This window comes from Ranitomeya variabilis, chromosome 2, assembly GCF_051348905.1.
Source record: "Ranitomeya variabilis isolate aRanVar5 chromosome 2, aRanVar5.hap1, whole genome shotgun sequence".
In the NCBI taxonomy this organism is placed as follows: Eukaryota; Metazoa; Chordata; class Amphibia; order Anura; family Dendrobatidae; genus Ranitomeya; species Ranitomeya variabilis.
Genome location: NC_135233.1, coordinates 452,141,760 through 452,160,373, shown reverse-complemented (window position 1 = coordinate 452,160,373; position 18,614 = coordinate 452,141,760). Strand labels below are relative to the sequence as shown.

At 47.8% G+C, this 18,614-nt stretch overlaps 1 protein-coding gene and 1 long non-coding RNA gene across 3 annotated transcripts in view; one reads left to right on the top strand and one right to left on the bottom strand.

The window, feature by feature from the left end:
- Window positions 1–3,784, bottom strand: part of LOC143806585 (uncharacterized) — a 57,840-nt gene extending 54,056 nt beyond the window's left edge. The window contains exon 1 of the long non-coding RNA XR_013221514.1: window positions 3,698–3,784. This is a non-coding gene — a long non-coding RNA (uncharacterized LOC143806585). The remainder of the gene's footprint in view (window positions 1–3,697) is intronic.
- A 52-nt stretch (window positions 3,785–3,836) lies between these two features.
- CTCF (CCCTC-binding factor) overlaps window positions 3,837–18,614 on the top strand; it is a 28,093-nt gene continuing 13,315 nt past the window's right edge. The window contains exons 1-2 of one of the 2 annotated variants that reach the window (XM_077287285.1): window positions 3,837–3,937; window positions 17,332–18,112. In XM_077287285.1, the coding sequence (XP_077143400.1) occupies window positions 17,341–18,112 (772 nt within the window). In that variant the 5' untranslated portion in view covers window positions 3,837–3,937; window positions 17,332–17,340. Of the gene's footprint in view, window positions 4,056–17,331; window positions 18,113–18,614 lie in introns of both variants that reach the window. The other variant, XM_077287284.1, reaches the window with a different exon arrangement.

The window sequence follows — 18,614 nt, the reverse complement described above, 5'->3', positions numbered from 1 at the left end:
TCATCTAGAGTTTTGCCAAAGAGGAACTCACCCTCACATGGGATGGCGCATATTTTAGATTTTGACTGCGCATCGCCCTTCCAGCTTTTCATCCATAGTGCACGCCTTGCGTTGTTTACCAGACCTGCAGACCTTGCCGCTAACCGAAGGGAGTCCGCGGATGCGTCTGCCATGAAGGCTGCTGCACCCCGTATTAAGGGGATGGCTGCCCGTAATTTCTCTCTTGGGGTTTTATTCTCAATTTGTTGGTCCAATTGATCTATCCATATGAGCATTGATCTGGCTGTGCAAGTGCTTGCTACTGCTGGCTTAAATATTCCCGGTTGCCTCCCAGGATCTTTTTAGGGAGGACTCGGCTTTGCGATCTAGAGGATCCGAGAGCAGTCCCGCATCCTCTACAGGCAGAGTTGACTGCTTCGAGGTAGAGGCTACAGCAGCATCAACTTTAGGGACTTTTGTCCATGTGAGAAGCTCGTCGTCACTAAACGGGTATTTTCGTTTTGACGATGAGGGTAAAAAGCTTCTCTGATCTTGCTTTTCCCACTCCCTTTTTATTAACGCTTTCACTGCCGGTATGACCGGAAAGCATCTCCTTTTTCTCTCTGCCAAACCCGCAAACATTATATCTTGCGTGGTTTGTGCTCCTTTTGTCTCTTCACACCCCATAGTGTCTCGTATTGATTTCACTAAATTGTCCACACTTTCCACCGGGAAGCAAGGACGTCCCTCAATTTCAGACGATGAAGATGATGATGATGATGATGACGACAGGGAGGCGTCTGAACACACAACCTGGTCACTGTCTGAATTTGACGAGGGTGTCGGTATTTTGGGTTTGGCTTTATGCGGTTTATCTTGGGATATGGCTCTTAATTCTTCCCTGATAATGGTACGCAAGTCCGTAATGGACATTGCTGCTCCTTGTGTGGTCTCAGATATACAGCCTTGACAAAGTTTTTTGGGGTATGAGTCGGGTAGGGGCTGGCTACATAGAGCACATTCTTTATGTTTTGTTTTTTCACGTTTTTTACCCTGACCCGTGCGCTGATGAGAGAAGGAGGAGGGAGAGAGAGAGAGAGAGGGGAAATAGCATTAGCTTAATAGGTAGAGTCACTCACACTCACCCAGTGAAGCTGATAATACCGGATCAGAAGCCCGAGATCCTGTCCTGGATCTGATCACCGAACCGCTCTTATGACCGGTGTCTGAAGATCCTTTGCTGGGACGATCTTTGGCAGGGGGTACTTGGTCTCCTGTTTCAGGGTCCATGGCACCTGGGGATGACATCTTACATCGCCGGATAGTAGCGCTCATTTGATTTAAATATGGCGCCTAAGCGTCCTCCCTCTTGCGCATGCGCAAGGACCGCACCTTTCCCCCCGCCGCCGGCCGCAGCTTGGATACTCCGGAAGTTCAAGCTATACTTCCGGGTAATCCTTGGTGGTGGTCGGCGCGTGCGCAGTCCGAGCCCCGGACTCACTTCCGGAACGCTGTCCTCACCTGCTCAGCGAGGATTCCGGCGCCTGCTATTGCCACCTGCTTCGGAAACGATGCCCGGCGGCCTTACCCGGACCAGGTCATCATCCGGGCTTCTGTCAGGCGAGGAGGGAGCCGTCAAACGGATCTCCCCCGACGCTGCCTCTGGACTGCAGCCCCTGCCGTTCTTAAAAGACACCGCACAGGCGGCGTGCATGCCCAGGTATTTTTTCTTCATAGAAATCCTGTCGTTCCTGCAGGAACAGGAAACCTAAACTGAGGAGGAGAGGCGGACCGCCCTCTTTTATTTCTCAATAGGTTTCCTGTTCCTGCGGGGCGGATCCCTCTCTCCAGTGGGGTGCTGTCCAGTGGGGTGCTGTCGTGGCGAAGAGTAAAAATGAACTTTATTCCTCCTGGTAGCCGCCAGCTTTCAGTTATATAGGCGTTGGTAGAGAGCGATTACAGTCACTGTTCACTATACAGGTAGTGTTGGTTGTAATCATTCCCTGCCACGATGATTGACAGCCGTTGATGCAGCGTGATGTTAGAAACAGCGGAAAGACAATCACTGCGATATGTAGTAAGGCGGGGGTGATGTTACAATGATCAAATAAGGGTAAGTTCACACTAGGCTTTTTTTAATGCAAATTTTAGGATTTTTTTTTTTACTAAACTTTATTAGCATGCACAAGAGACAAATCTTGCATGCCAAAACTGCACACAAAAAAAAAATTGCAGCAAAAAAAGCAAAATCTGCTATTTTTCTGCAGCTTCTTTCCTGCCAAGAGATCAGGTTTTGCTGCAGAAAAAAAATGCAGAAAAAACAAACCGCCTAGTGTGAACTTACCCTAACTAAATCAGTACTTTCGTCTCCTCACTTAACCCTTTGATCCCCGGCCTCTCACTCGCAGCCCGGACTTGTGGTCTTGATGGCTCCAGGGAGGGACCTGTCCGTGTGTGAGAGCGCGGTGGGCACCGTGTGGTCGAGGCGCGCACCATGTGGTCGTGGCGCGCACCGTGGTCGTGTGTGGTCGGGGCGCGCACTGTGTGGTCGGGGCGCGCACCGTGTGGTCGTGTGTGGTCGGGGCGCGCACCGTGTGGTCGTGTCTGGTCGGGGCGCGCACCGTGTGGTCGTGTCTGGTCGGGGCGCGCACCGTGTGGTCGTGTCTGGTCGGGGCGCGCACCGTGTGGTCGTGTCTGGTCGGGGCGCGCACCGTGTGGTCGTGTCTGGTCGGGGCGCGCACCGTGTGGTCGTGTCTGGTCGGGGCGCGCACCGTGTGGTCGGGGCGCGCACCGTGTGGTCGTGTGTGGTCGGGGCGCGCACCGTGTGGTCGTGTGTGGTCGGGGCGCGCACCGTGTGGTCGTGTGTGGTCGGGGCGCGCACCGTGTGGTCGTGTGTGGTCGGGGCGCGCACCGTGTGGTCGTGTGTGGTCGGGGCGCGCACCGTGTGGTCGTGTGTGGTCGGGGCGCGCACCGTGTGGTCGTGTGTGGTCGGGGCGCGCACCGTGTGGTCGTGTGTGGTCGAGGCGCGCACCGTGTGGTCGTGTGTGGTCGAGGCGCGCACCGTGTGGTCGAGGCGCGCACCGTGTGGTCGTGTGTGGTCGGGGCGCGCACCGTGTGGTCGTGTGTGGTCGGGGCGCGCACCGTGTGGTCGTGTGTGGTCAAGGCGCGCACCGTGTGGTCGTGTGTGGTCAAGGCGCGCACCGTGTGGTCGTGTGTGGTCGAGGCGCGCACCGTGTGGTCGTGTGTGGTCGAGGCGCGCACCGTGTGGTCGAGGCGCGCACCGTGTGGTCGAGGCGCGCACCGTGTGGTCGAGGCGCGCACCGTGTGGTCGTGTGTGGTCGAGGCGCGCACCGTGTGGTCGGGGCGCGCACCGTGTGGTCGAGGCGCGCACCGTGTGGTCGTGTGACCCTTACCGCACTTGAGCAGATCCCTCCCGGCCCAGCACGAGCCGCCCAGGGACACAGTGAGCACCCGACGGATGACGGTGAGGCACAGAGAAGAATAAAAGGATTAAAAAAAATAATAAATAAAAATTAAACACTTTCATGGCCTTTTACGATCAGTAAGGATGGCAGCCAACGCGCTGGCGCGAAAAAGAAAAATTACACATTTTTAGCAAATGCAAGTTTATGTAAAGTTCAAATATAATTTCCATATAAGTCTTGTACTTTAGAACCCTCTAATGTGAGCACTTCACTGGAGCCCCCCTGTACCTCACCTGCCCCAACATCCGGGGCTGCACGGCCTCCTCTTACGTCATCACCTTTCAAACTTTGGCGCCCAAACCGCGTCTCCTCTCCCTCCCCCCTCCCCGGAGCGGTTATGTAGTTTCCTAGTCTACAAGCGCTTCCAAAACTACAACTCCCAGAAGCCCTTCTGGCCACGCCTCGGAGTGCGCATGCTCAGTCACCGATTATTCCGCCATTTTGTGAAGCAGGGGTTTCGGAGAGATTAAACGGTGAGCTGGTTATCGCCTTGGCGCCTCCGTTCTCGGCCGCCCGCCGGTTTGTAGAGTCTGGATCATCCAAATCTGGCGGAAAAGCAGAAAAAAACAGAGAAAAAGCTGCTCTAGGGAGGTAAGGAGAGGGGGAGAGGCGGTTTTGCAGGATCTTTCTCCGGCCTCTAGGTGTCACGATGGGGCTCCGGTTCGGGCGGCTGATGGGGTGTTTGTCTCCCTCTATCGTTATTTGTATTTTGGGAAGCTGTGTGCAGCCCGGGCCCAGGAGCAGCCGCTGTGAGGCGGTGCGATGCGCGCTGCTCCCCAGGATGGCGCTGCTCCGGGCTGCGGATGGCGCTGACTCTCCTCTGGGCCTCTCCTCCATTTTCCTCTCTGCTGCCTTTTTTTTCTTGTGCAGCCGGATCTGTCGCGCCGCTCGGCCGCCACAATCTGTCACTTCTATATGTTTCTAGACGGCTTGTGCGCCATTTTTTCACCTCATGATTACGCGGACTATATTATTACAGATTTCTGCGCGCCCGGCCGGTTCCCGCGGTTTTTACGCGCATTTATATTTTTACCATTTTTTTTTTATTATTATATTTTTTTAATTTCGTGAGGGGAAAAAATATATTAAAAAAATACAAAAAACTCCCTGGTTATTAAAAAAAAAAAACCATATATCCACCCGAGCAGCTCGCGTCCTCCTGCGTGCATGGAGCCGGACAGATCCTCCGCGGAGGGGACAGGCCGCCTCAGGACGGAGGGCGCTCGGCGCCGCTGCCTGGGTTTGGCGGTAACTGAGCGGCTGGCGGGGCGGCCTTATATGCGGGAGCCCGGGAGAGGAGAGCGGCTCCGGTGTCCCCGGCCCAGCCCCGGTGCAGCTCTCCTCCGCTCCTGTCGCCTCAGTCTGTATGGCACCTAACAACCATACATACATACAGAGGTTGGGGCGCGTGTCCTTCTGCCGCGGTCACACAGGTGCGGTTCTCGGTTTGAGGGTCCTGTGGTGGAGATTTTGTTGCTGGAAGGGGCATCTGGGGCTGTGGGGGGAAAGTGTCAGGGAGAAATGTGGCAGTGTGGTGCGGACGCATAGTCTGTCACAGCGGGGTATGGGGCGTTTGTTGCTTCAGGATGGATAAGGGCGTGAGGTGCCTTGGAGATGGGGGGGATTGCGGTGCCTCGGAGGTGGGGTGATAGGGACTTGTGGTGCCTCGGAGGTGGGGTGATGGGGGCGACTTGTGGTGCCTCGGAGGTGGGGTGATAGGGACTTGTGGTGCCTCGGAGGTGGGGTGATAGGGACTTGTGGTGCCTCGGAGGTGGGGTGATGGGGGCGACTTGTGGTGCCTCAGAGGTGGGGTAATGGGGGGCTTGCGGTGCCTCTGAGATGGCCTGATGGGGGGCTTGCGGTGATTCTGAGGTGGTGTGATGGGGGCTTGCGGTGCCTCAGAGGTGGGGTGATGTGGGCTTGCGGTGCCTCGGTGGTGGAGGGATGGGGGGCTTGTGGTGCCTCGGTGGTGGAGGCATGGGGGGCTTGCGGTGCCTCGGTGGTGGAGGGATGGGGGGGCTTGCGGTGCCTCGGTTGTGGAGGGATGGGGGGCTTGCGGTGCCTCGGTGGTGGAGGCATGGGGGGCTTGCGGTGCCTCGGTGGTGGAGGGATGGGGGGGCTTGCGGTGCCTCGGAGGGCTGATGGGGGCTTGCGGTGTCTTGGAGGTGGAGGGATGGGGGGCTTGTGCGGATGTTGCCTCGGAGGTGGGGTGATGGGGGTTCTTATGGTGCATCGGAGGTGGAGGGATGGGGCTTGTGCGGATTTTGTCTTGGAGGTGGGGTGATGGGGGTTCTTATGGTGCCTCGGAGGTGGGGTGATGGGCTTGCGGTGCCTCGGAGATGGGGGGCTTGCAGTGCCTCGGGGATGGGAGGGCTTGCGGTTCCTCGTCGATGGAGGGATGGGAGGCTTGTGCGGATGTTGCCTTGGAGGTGGGGTGATGGGAGTTCTTATGGTGCCTCGGAGGTGGGGGGGCTTGTGCAGGTGTTGCCTCGGTATTTGGGGGATGTGGGTTTGTGGCGCGGGTGCATGTCTTGCCTTGTGCCAGTGGGGGTTGGAGCAGACAGTGGGGCTTGTGGCTAATGGATGTGATGCTGGTGTGTTTATCGCTTCAAAGGTCCAATGCAAAGTATAAAGAAACTGGCGGCACATCTGTGATAAATTGTTAGATACAAGGTACAGGCAATGGCCGTTTCACATCTACCAACGCTTTTCAGGCCAGAATTGTCGTTGGTGGCAAGTTGTTGTGTTTTTTTTTTTTTCCTCTCCCATTTGTGACCCCGGAGGCTGTGGGTGCAGGCAATGTTTTAGCCCCAGTTCGTATTTTATAGTGTTCTCTGCTGGACGTATATGACTGACATCCAAGACACCATAATATGTGTAAGCATTACCCTTAAACCAACTAGGGCAAGTAAACAATGTTCTAAGTTTTGTCAGGTTTATAGCTTTTTTTTTTGTTTGTTTTTTTTTACATACAAAAAAAGCATACAGACAACAAAAAGAGCTTTGACTCAGTTCTCAAACATGTTGAAAAGGTGTTTTTCATAAAAATTGAAAGGAAAAGTCATAAATTATGGAAATCTCACAGGATGGAGACATGTTACTTCAATGCAAATATAATCAAAATTTTCAAACTATTTTATCTCAATGTATTTAGCATAAGTGCCTCATGCAGAATTCCCGGCACTTGCAGTCTCGGCTGTGAACACTGAAGTTATTAAAGGGAACCTGTCACCCCCAAAATTGAAGGGGAGCTAAGCCCACCGGCATCAGGGGCTTATCTACAGCATTCTGTAATGCTGTAGATAAGCCCCCGATGTATCCTGAAAGATGAGAAAAAGAGGTTAGATTATACTCACTCAGGGGCGGTCCTCGGTGCGGTCCGATGGGCGTCCGGTCCGGGCCTCCCATCTTCTTACGATGACGTCCTCTTCTTGTCTTCACGCTCCGGCGCAGGCGTACTTTGCCCTGTTGAGGGCAGAGCAAAGTACTGCAGTGCGCAGTCGCCGGGAAAGGTCAGAGAGGCCCTGCGAACTGCAGTACTTTGCTCTGCCCTCAACAGGGAAGACAAAGTACGCCGGAGCTGCAGCGTGAAGACAAGAAGAGGACGTCATCCTATGAAGATGGGAGGCCCCGGACCGCCCGCCTAGTTCAGTATAATCTAACCTCTTTTTCTCATCTTTCAGGATACATCGGGGGCTTATCTACAGCATTCTCGAATGCTGTAGATAAGCCCCTGATGCCGGTGTGCTTAGCTCATCTTCCTTTTTGGGGGTGACAGGTTCCCTTTAATGGTTTTCTGAGGAAGGTTAATGCACTGGACAAATCATCAAGATCCGCTGCTGGCAACTTCTGTGTAATCACCAACCAATGAGGACCCCGATGGGAGACAAGTCCAGAGACGCTGCAGACATGAGATCACATTTAGACTATGTAAGATGCTCACAGTAGTACGAGCAACATGTGGCCAGGCATTGTCATGTTGATACCCTGTTTAAGACACATCTGCAAACGTACCGATGTGACTGCCTTGTGCATTTTTTGCCTTGGATATCAGAGAACCTGTCAGGTCCCCCATGCCCTCCAACCCAGCAGTATTCACCTTTCTATGACTAAATTCTCCACCTAACCAGCCCTGTATATTATCAAATATTTAACAAAAGCATTTATAATGTCCCATTTTCCTATACTAATTATGGTGTTAGTTGCTCCAGACTAGTCAGCCCACTTTCCGTGTTATGATGCCCCTGTTGGCTTGATAATATAGACCTCCCCATCCCTTAATATGTTGTATTTTTGCCAGCTGTATCCATATGCTGTAAAGGTGATAACAGAACGATATCATGGATCAATTTGACATATGCCATTGTTTTCTTCCATTCCCCTTGTTGGCTTACAGAACAGTAAATTCTAAATACCTGCCCAGAGCTAATACAATATATATTAGCCTTGGGTTATCATAAAATAAGACCTTGAGGCATTGTCATACTTACCTATGGGTCCAACATGGGCCGTACTGGTATTGGAAGCAATGAATGCACTCTCCAGATGCTACTGAAGCTCGACAGTCCCCATAGTATCATGTAATCGGCAGCATATTCCCTCTACCTACAGAGCAATGTGCTGCAGATAACTATGACCTTTGTGCCACCGCAAATGGTCCAATCACTTGACAAATGAGAGCTTTACTCATTGTTCCAGTGATTACTAAGGCTTCTTTCACACTAGCGTCGGGCTCGACCCGAGGTCCCCGACGCTAGCATTGTCTCCGCCGCCCAACGGGGGCAGCGGATGCATTTTTCCAGCGCATCCGCTGCCCCATTGTAAGGTGCGGGGAAGTGCGTGGGGGCGGAGTTCCGGCCGCGCATGCGCGGTCGGAAAAAGCGGACCGTCGGGAGCAAAAAACGTTACATGTAACGTTTTTTGCTCCCGACGGTCCGCCACAGCACGGCGCAACCATCGCACGACGGTTGCGATGTGTGTCATTGTGTCGCAAATGCGTCGCTAATGTTAGTCAATGCAGAAAAAAACGCATCCTGCAAGCACTTTTGCAGGATGCGTTTTTTCGGCAAAACGACGCATTTGCAACGTAATGCAGTTAACGCTAGTGTGAAAGTAGCCTAACATGTTCATACACAGTGACCGCGAACATTCATTCGCTGAATTTCAGCCTGTCCAAATGCACATTTTGTAAAATGTTTAATCTTTAAGTTTAAATAAAAGTGCAACAATTCATGAAAAAAAAAAAAAGTCTTAAGGCTTCGATATGACTGTAGTTTGACAGAACAAAGTGTCCTGGGCTACACCATACCTTTTTATGACTGATTTTCATATGGAATCTTTTTTTCACTGTGAGAATCATATCAAAGTGAGTAAAAACGGAAAACTTGCCATGCTTCTCGGCTTGTAATAAAATGTCGGTGTTCTCTGAATATCTGTAATATGGGGGAATGGACACTGATATTATATGTATTATGTGGGTTCTTTGCACCTGTAGAGGGAACGACCCCAAAATTGTTCACCCGTCCGCTGAATACAGTCAGCTGGTAGGATTGGATGAGATCTGTATTTGGGGTGTCTTCTCCATTTGTGAAGGAAATGTGGGGAAAATATATAGTTTTGAAAATGGGTAAGAAGTAGGAATGAGCGAATAGCTTCGGATAACGCCTTATCCGAATAGCTATTGCGCTTACTGAATTGCTGCATCGGGAACCTGGAGTGCTCCCGATAATCAGCTGTCCGGCTCCGCAGCTTCATGTCTCGCGGCTGTGTGACAGTCACAACACATGCATGGATAGCCTGTTTGTTTGTCTCTCTTCATGTGTTGTGACTGTCATACAGTCGCGACTAGTGTTGAGTATTCCGATACCGCAAGTATCGGGTATCGGCCGATACTTGCGGTATCGGAATTGAGATACCGAGATCGGATACTTTTGTACTTTTTGATACTCAGGTCCTAGAATTCGGAATTTAGGACCTGAGAATGACGTCACGGCTTGTGATTGGTCGCGAGGCGGTCACATGAGCGGCACGCAACCAATCAGAAGCCGTGACGTCATGGAAGGCCCTAAACGCGCTCATTTTAAGCAAAGAAGGCTGCTGGTTACCAGCGGTGATGTCCAGGGGCCTCCGGAGAGGTGAGTATATCAATATTTTAATTCTTTATTTTACACAGTAATATGGATCCAAGGGCCTGAAGGAGAGTTTCCTCTCCTTCAGACCCTGGGAACCATCAGGATACCTTCCGATACTTGGTGTCCCATTGACTTGTATTGGTATCGGTATCGGCGATATCTGATACTTTTCGGGTATCGGCCGATACTATCCGATACCGATACTTTCAAGTATCTGACGGTATCGCTCAACACTAGTCGTGACACATGCAACTGCGGCACCGAACAGCTAAATATGTTCACACGCTGCAGATCTTGCTGCGGATTCGCCGCGTTTCCGCAGCTGCGGGTCCGCAGCAGTTTCCCATGCGTTTACAGTACAATGTAAACCTATGGGAAACGCAATCCGCAGTGCACATGCTGCGAAAAAAACCATGCGGAAATGCAGCGGTTTGCATTCCGCAGCATGTCAATTCTTTGTGCGGATTCCGCAGTGGTTTTACACCTGCTCCATAATAGAAAACCGTAGTGGAATCCGCACAAAAACCGCGGTAAATCCGCAGGAAAAAAACAGTGCTTTTGCTCTGCGGATTTATCAAATCCGCAGCCCTCACAAATACGTGTGCACATAGCCTAATTATCAGGAGCGCACCAAGTATCCGGGTTCCCGATGCAGCTATTCAGATAAGGCCTCTTTCACACTAGCGTCGTGCTCTGCACGTCGCTATGTGTCGTTTTGTTGAAAAAACGCATCCTGCAAAATTGCTTGCAGGATGAGTTTTTTCTCCATACACTTGCATTAGCGACGCATTGCCACACGTCGCAACCGTCGTGCGACGGTTGCGTCGGACCGTCGCCACAAAAGTTACATGTAACGTTTTTTTCATGCGTCGTGACCGTCTTGTCCGACCGGGTATGCGCGCCCGGAACTCCGCCCCCGCCTCCCCGCACCTCACCATGGGGCAGTGGATGCGTTGTAAAACTGCATCCGCTGCCACCGTTGTGCGGCGCTTTCACAGTTTGCGTCGGTACGCCGCAACGTCACATTGTGACGTGCAGTGCACGACGCTAGTGTGAAAGTAGCCTAAGGAGTTATCCAAAGCTATTCGCTCATCCCTAGTAAGAAGTTCAACTTTCACTATATTCTTTAACCCCTCCATGACCTGAGGTTTTTTAGTTTTTAGCGTTTTCGTTTTTTGCTTCCCTTCTTCCCAGAGCCATAACTTTTCTTTTTTTTTTTTTTTCCCCCACGTGAGGGCTTGTCTTTTGCGGGACGAGTTGGACTGTTGAACAACGCCATTGGGTTTTAACATATCGTGTATTGGAAAATGGGAATAAAATTACATATGTGGTGAAATTGCAAAAAAAAAAAAAGTGCAATTCCACAATTGTTTTGTTTTGCTAGGTTCATTAAATGCTAAAACGGACCTGCCATTATGATTCTCCAGGTCATTACGAGTTCATACACTAAACATGTCTAGGTTTTTTTTTATTATTATCTGGTGGTGAAAAAAAAAATTCCAACTTTTGTTTACAAAAAAAAAAAATTGCGCCATTTTCCAATACCTGTAGCGTCTCCATTTTCCGTGATCTGGGGTTGGTTGTGGTCTTACTTTTCACGCGCCGAGCTGACGTTTTTAAAGATACTATTTTGGTGCAGATATGATCTTTTGATCACCTGTTATTGCATTTTAATGGAATGTTGCGGTGAGGCCACCCAAAAATGTAATTCTGGCGTTTTTACATTTTTTTTTTTTTTCCTTTCTCTTCACGACGTTTAGCAATCGGGTTAATTCTTTTTATATATATAATCTATATCGGGTGATTCTGAATGTGGTGATACCAAATACATGTATGTTTGATATTTTTTAAAATTTTATTTTTAATGGGGCAAAAGGGGGCTGATTTGAACTTTAGTTTTTTGTTCAGTTTTTTCCTTTTTTTTTTTTTTTTTTTTTTTTTTACTTTTGGCATGCTTCAATAGTCTCCATGGAAGACTAGAAGCTGCCATAACCTGATTGGCTTTGCCACATACAGGCGATGATCAGATCTCCTGTATGTAGCAGACTTGCTATGAGCGCCGACCACTGGGCGGTGCTCATAGCAAACCAGCAGTGACAACCATAGAGACCTCTGGTGACACATGTGCTGATGGGCGGGATTTATGGAAGCGCATGTTATATGCCTCTGTCAGTTTGACAGCGGCATTTAACGTGTTAACAGCCACGGTAGGATCGTGATTCCTCCCGCAACTGTTAGCGGCACATGTCAGCTGTTCAAAACAGCTGACGTGCTGGAAAAGATGTGGACTCGCCGCCGGAGCCCACATGAAAGGGAGGGTGTCCAACATTGGCGTACTATTACTCGCGATGTTGGAAAGGGGTTAAAAAGGGATGTTGGTTGTCAACAAAATCTTGATCACCGGTTGCAGTTTTTTTTTAAGCAAAGTGCTTCGCTCACTGTTCCTAGGCCCACTGATGAGTCTGTTCATAAGATGCTTGTGTGGACCCATGTAGAAAACTGTTAGGCGAGCCAACAAAGGTGGCAGCAGTTTAGTGCAAATGACAGCTTCCATTTATTTCTAGGCTACCCAGCGACATTGCGACTCCAGTGTCACATGTCAACTAAAAAGCTCCATCTGCAATCTATAACCGTGATGAGGTGTACACAGAAAAGCCAAGAAAATAAATTATATATATATATATATATATATATATATATATATATATATATATATATATATATATATATATATATATATATATATATATATAATCAGAGACAGAATCACTCTTCATAGTCCAAACAAGGCTCCATAGGCATAAATTAACACCCTGACTTCAGTGCCACACACAAACCCTCTACAAGGGCCGTCTAGTCTGATTACCGGGCGTGTGGGCCAAAAGAGGAGCAGCGCTGGGAACTAGGGAAGACAGTGATTGGTGTTTTGATGTAAAGCACATTTACATGCATATTTGCGGAAAAAATGCCAAGACATCTTCTTTAACCCCTTCCTGACATGCGCCGTACTAGTACGGCGCCCCGATCACCGCGGTCTCACGCTGAGCGCCGTGGTGATCGGGTGCGGGTGTCAGCTGTATATGACAGCTGACACCCCGCAGCAATGCCCACCCGCCGATCGCGGGCATTTAAGCCCTCTGATGCCGCTGTCAATAGTGACAGCGGCATAGAGGGGGATCGCGCAGGGACGGGGGCTCCCTGCGCTCTCCCACCGGAGCAACGCGATGAGATCGCGCTGCTCCGGTGACCTGGAAGGAGTCCCCGGATCCAAGATGGCTGCGGGACTCCTTCCGGGTCATGAGATGACCCTGCTTGCCGGCATATTCCTCATAGCAGGCGCCGGCAAGCCTCTGCAATGTGCCTGTCACATCGGTGATCTGACAGAGTGCTGTGCACACTGTCAGATCACCGATCTGTGATGTCCCCTCCTGGGACAAAGTAAAAAAAAAAAAATTCCACATGTGTGTAAAAAAAAAAAAAAAATTCCTAAATAAAGAAAAAAAAATAAATATAAATATTCCCATAAATACATTTCTTTATCTAAATAAAAAAAATCACACAATAAAAGTACACATATTTAGTATCGCCGCGTCCGTAACGACCCCACATATAAAACTATATCACTAGTTAACCCCTTCAGTGAACACCGTAAAAAAAAAAAAAACAAGGCAAAAAACAACGCTTTATTCCCATACCGCCAAACAAAAAGTGGAATAACACGCGATCAAAAAGACGGATATAAATAACCATGGTACCACTGAAAACATCATCTTGTCCCGCAAAAAAAAAGCAACCATACAGCATAATCAGCAGAAAAATAAAAAAGTTATAGCTCTCAGAATACAGCGATGCAAAAACAATTATTTTTTTATATAAAATAGTTTTTATTGTGTAAAAGCGCCAAAACATAAAAAAATTACATAAATGAGGTATCGCTGTAATCGTACTGACCCGAAGAATAAAACTGCTTTATCCTTTTTACCAAACGCGGAACGGTATAAACGCCCCCCCTAAAAGAATTTCAGGAATTGCTGGTTTTTGTTCATTCCGCCTCCCAAAAATCGGAATAAAAAGCGATCAAAAAATGTCATGTACCCGAAAATGGTACTAATAAAAACGTCAACTCGTCCCGCAAAAAACAAGATCTCACATGACTCTGTGGACCAAAATATGGAAAAATTATAGCTCTCAAAATGTGGTGATGCAAAAACTATTTTTTGCAATAAAAAGCGTCTTTTAGTGTGTGATGGCTGCCAACCATAAAAATCCGCCCAAAAAACGCTATAAAAGTAAATCAAATCCCCCTTCATCACCCCCTTAGTTAGGGAAAAATAATAAAATTTTAAAAAATATATTTCCATTTTCCCGTTAGGCTACTTTCACACTAGCGTCGGTACGGGGCCGTCGCGCTGCGTCGGCCCGACATACCGACGCATACTGTGCAAGCACCGCACAACGGGGGCAACGGATGCTGTTTTTCCACGCATCCGCTGCCCCATTGTGAGGTGCGGGGAGGTGGGGGCGGAGTTCCAGCCGCGCATGCACGGTCGGAAATGGTGGACCGTCGGCACAAAAAAAGTTACATGTAACGTTTTTTGCTGCCGGCGGTCCGCCACAACACGACGCAACGTCGCACGGCGCTTGCGACGTGTCAATACGTCGCTAATGTTAGGCTATGGGGAAAAACGCATCCTGCAGATGACTTTGCAGGATGCGTTTTTTCCCCAAAACGACGCATTGCGACGTATGCAAAAAAAACTCTAGTGTGAAAGTAGCGCTAGGGCTGGGGTTAGGGTTGGGGTTAGGGTTTCAGTTAGAATTGGGGAGTTTTCACTCTTTAGGCACATCAGGGGCTCTCCAAACGCGACATGGCGTCCGATCTCAATTCCAGCCAATTCTGCTTTGAAAAACTAAAACAGTGCTCCTTCCCTTCCGAGTTCTCCTGTGCGCCCAAACAGTGGTTCCCCCCAACATATGGGGTATCAGCGTTCTCAGGACAAGTTGGACAACAACTTTTGGGGTCCAATTTGTCCTGTTACCCTTGGGAAAATAAAAACGTGGGGGCTAAAATATAATTTTCGTGGAAAAAAATATATTTTTTATTTTCGCAGCTCTGCGTTATAAACTGTAGTGAAACACTTGTTGGTTCAAAGTTCTCACAACACATCTAGATAAGTTCCATGGGGGTCTAGTTTCCAATACGGGGTCACTTGTGGGGGGTTTCTACTGTTTAGGTACATCAGGGGCTCTGCAAATGACACCTGCAGACCAATCCATCTAAGTCTGCATTTCAAACGGCGCTCCTTCCCTTCCGAGCTCTGCCGTGCGCCCAAACAGTGGTTCCCCCCAATGTATGGGGTATCGGCGTACTCAGGACAAATTGGACAATAACTTTTGTGGTCCAATTTCTCCTGTTACCCTTGGGAAAAAAAAAATTGCGGGCTAAAACATCATTTTGTGGAAAGAAAAAATGATTTTTTTTAATTTTCACAGCGCTACATTCTAAACTTTAGTGAAACAATTGGGGGTTAAAAGTGCTCACCACACATCTAGATAAGTTCCTTAGGGGGTGTTCTTTCCAAAATGCTGTCACTTGTGGGGGTTTCCACTGTTTAGGCACGTCAGGGGCTCTCCAAACACGACATGGGTTCCGATCTCAATTCCAGCCAATTTTGCATTGAAAAGTCAAATGGCGCTCCTTCCCTTCCGAGCTCTGCCATGTGCCCAATCAATGGTTTACCCCAACATGTGGGGTATCGGCGTACTCAGGACAAATTGTACAACAACTTTTTTGGTCCAATTTCTCCTGTTACCCTTGGTAAAATAAAACAAATTGGATCTGAAGTAAAAAAAAATTGTGAAAAAAAAAAAGTTAAATGTTCAATTTTTTTAAAACATTCCAAAAATTCCTGTGAACCACCTGAAGGGTTAATAAACTTTTTGAATGTGGTTTTGAGTACCTTGAGGGGTGCAGTTTTTAGAATGGTGTCACTTTTGGGCATTTTCTTTCATATAGACCCCTCAAAGTCACTTCAAGTGTGAGGTGGTCCGTAAAAAAAATGGTTTTGCAAATTTTGTTGCAAAAATGAGAAATCGCTGGTCAACTTTTAACCCTTATAACTCCCTAACAAAAAAAAATTGTTTCCAAAATTGTGCTGATGTAAAGCAGACATGTGGGAAATGTTGTTTATTAACTATATTATGTGATATAACTCTCTAATTTAAGGGCATAAAAACGGAAAATTTGAAAATTGCTAAATTTTCGACAAATTTCTGTTTTTTTCACAAATAAATGCAAGTCATATCGAAGAAGTTTTACCACTATCATAAAGTACAATATGTCACGAGAAAACATTCTCAGAATCGCCAGGATCCGTTGAAGCGTTTCAGAGTTATGACCTCATAAAGTGACAGTGGTCAGAATTGTAAAACTTGGCCCTGTCACTTAGGTGAAAACAGGCTTTGGGGTGAAGGGGTTAAAGGGGTTGGCCAATTTCTCTCTCCCGTTAGTGCAGCTTTTCTCACAAACTGAGCAGCACTTATGTCCATTAAACTGTTGCTGATGGAGGAGAATGTGACCGGACCAGTCCATCAGCTTCCTCCAATATGAGGAGGATTTATTATTAGAGGCTGGTGGTCTGCAAGTATCTAGTTTTGCAGCTGAAGACTCCACACATTTCCCTTCTAACAATTGCAGCGTCTTCAAGTAAATCATGGATTCCTGGTTTTATTAATAGCTTGTGGAATGTCCATTATTTATTTTTTTGTTTTTACAACAGTTTCATTTTTTGTGTGTGCACTTATTGAAGGGGTTCTTTACTTTTGATATTTAGATGGCATTGCATTTTAGCCTCATTCAGCTAAAGGGAGACTTTCAGGAGGTTCATGCTGCCCAAACCACGGGCAAAGGCTTCTCCTTACAATCGCCCATGGTTTATCCTGTGAGTGGGGAAGGGTCAAGGGGACCGACACTGTCAAATCGAAGCCACAATTACACAATTGAGCAATGGTATAAAGCCTTAGGAAAAAAAAAAAAAGTTAATATGAAGACCTATTCCTGATTATTGCTCTGTGTAAACATGCCCTGCGATCAGTTAAAAATGTTTATAAGACGAAAAAAAAAAGTACAATGGGTAAAAATAAAAAATACTATAGCCACAGACTAGTTTTCTGGAACTGGAAATCCCCTTTAAGGCTGTGTGCACACGTTGCTGATTTTTCGCGGTTTTTTTTTTTCCCAATAAAAACGCTAAAAACCGCAAAAAAACAGCATACAATATGCATCCCATCATTTAGAATGAATTCCGCATGTTTTGTGCACACGATGCATCGCGGTAAAAAACGCAGCATGTTCATTAATTTTGCTTTTTTTTTTTTTTTTTTTTTGCGGATTTCCCACTATCAAATGCATTGGGAAATGTCTGGAAAAAAACGCACCAAAAACGTGCAAAAAAACGCAGGCAGATTTCTTGCAGAAAATTTCAGGTTTTTCTCACAGGAAAGAAATATATCTTGGTACCGTGTTAGCCAGTAGATAGAAAAATAACCACTGAGGACTCTCAAAATACATTAAAAGGTATCAACCACTGAGGACTCTCAATTCTAAAGGTTTTTCTCAGGAATTTTCTGCAAGAATTCCTGAACGTCTGCACATAGCCTAAGACTTTAAAAATGTTATGTTTTGAATTTGCATTATACAATTATATATTTTACATTCGCATCTTTATTTCTTCTAGTTTTTAAAAATGGAAGGCGAGATGGCAGAAGCCATTGTGGAAGATTCTGAGTCGTTCCTGAAAAGAAAAGAAACAAAGACTTATCAGAGACGCAGAGAGGGAGGCGCAGACGAAGATGGTTGTGTTCTTGTCCAGAGTCAGACAGACGTGAGCGACATGTCCAGCGATGTCGGCAGCAACGTTCAGATGGTTATGATGGAGCAGCTTGACTCTACCATACTACAGATGAAGACTGAAGACATGGAGGGTGTAGTCCCCCAAGAGGGTGATTCTACAGTGGATGATACACAAATTATAACCTTGCAAGTTGTAAATATGGAGGAACAGCCAATTAATTTAGGAGAACTCCAGCTTGTTCAGGTGCCGGTAGCGGTTCCCGTTACGGCTACCTCAGTGGGTGAGCTTCACGCAGCGTACGACAATGAGGTGGTCAAAGATGTTCTGACAGGAGAACCCATGATCTGTCACACATTGCCTCTGCCAGAGGGTTTCCAAGTTGTTAAGGTTGGAGCAAATGGTGAAGTGGAAACATTAGAGCAAACCGAGCTTCAGTCACCAGATGAATCGCCATGGCAAAAAGATCCCGATTACGCACCACCCATCAAAAAAATAAAGAAAATTAAGAAAAGTAAACTGCGCTACACAGAGGAAGGGAAGGACGTTGACGTTTCAGTTTACGACTTTGAAGAGGAACAGCAGGAAGGATTGCTGTCTGAAGTGAACGCAGAAAAAGTAGTCGGAAATATGAAGCCCCCTAAACCAACAAAAATTAAAAAGAAAGGTGCAGTAATCCAACTTTTTTGGGGGGTGGATGGGGGAAGGAACCGCAATTCAGGCAATGTGCCTTGAACTTTGTTGTTCACTGAAAAATTGGCACAATACTGACGTTATATTTTAAATAAAATGTCTAACATGTAAAAGTGAATCACTGATATAGTACACTAAAATACTTCTGTGTGGCATTATATCATACCTGTCGGCATAAAGGTTACACATTAGGCTTAGTTCTGCCCAACCTGCTATATGACACCCGTGGAGTTGACAGACGCCACTCGATCCCGCGGTGCAAGGTCAGAAGCAGTGATGATCTGCACGTACCTGCCATGACACGTGCGCAATCCTCGGGTATCGTGCACTCCCGATGCGGAAGTGAGCAGTGCCATAATACTTGTCGTTGTGTGTGCCGCATCAGCACCACTCGCCTCCCAGTGCAAAAGTAATGTGTTTGAAAGTCCCTTACGTGCTGAGACGTCCTTTAATGCCCTACGTCTGGCAGATAAGCT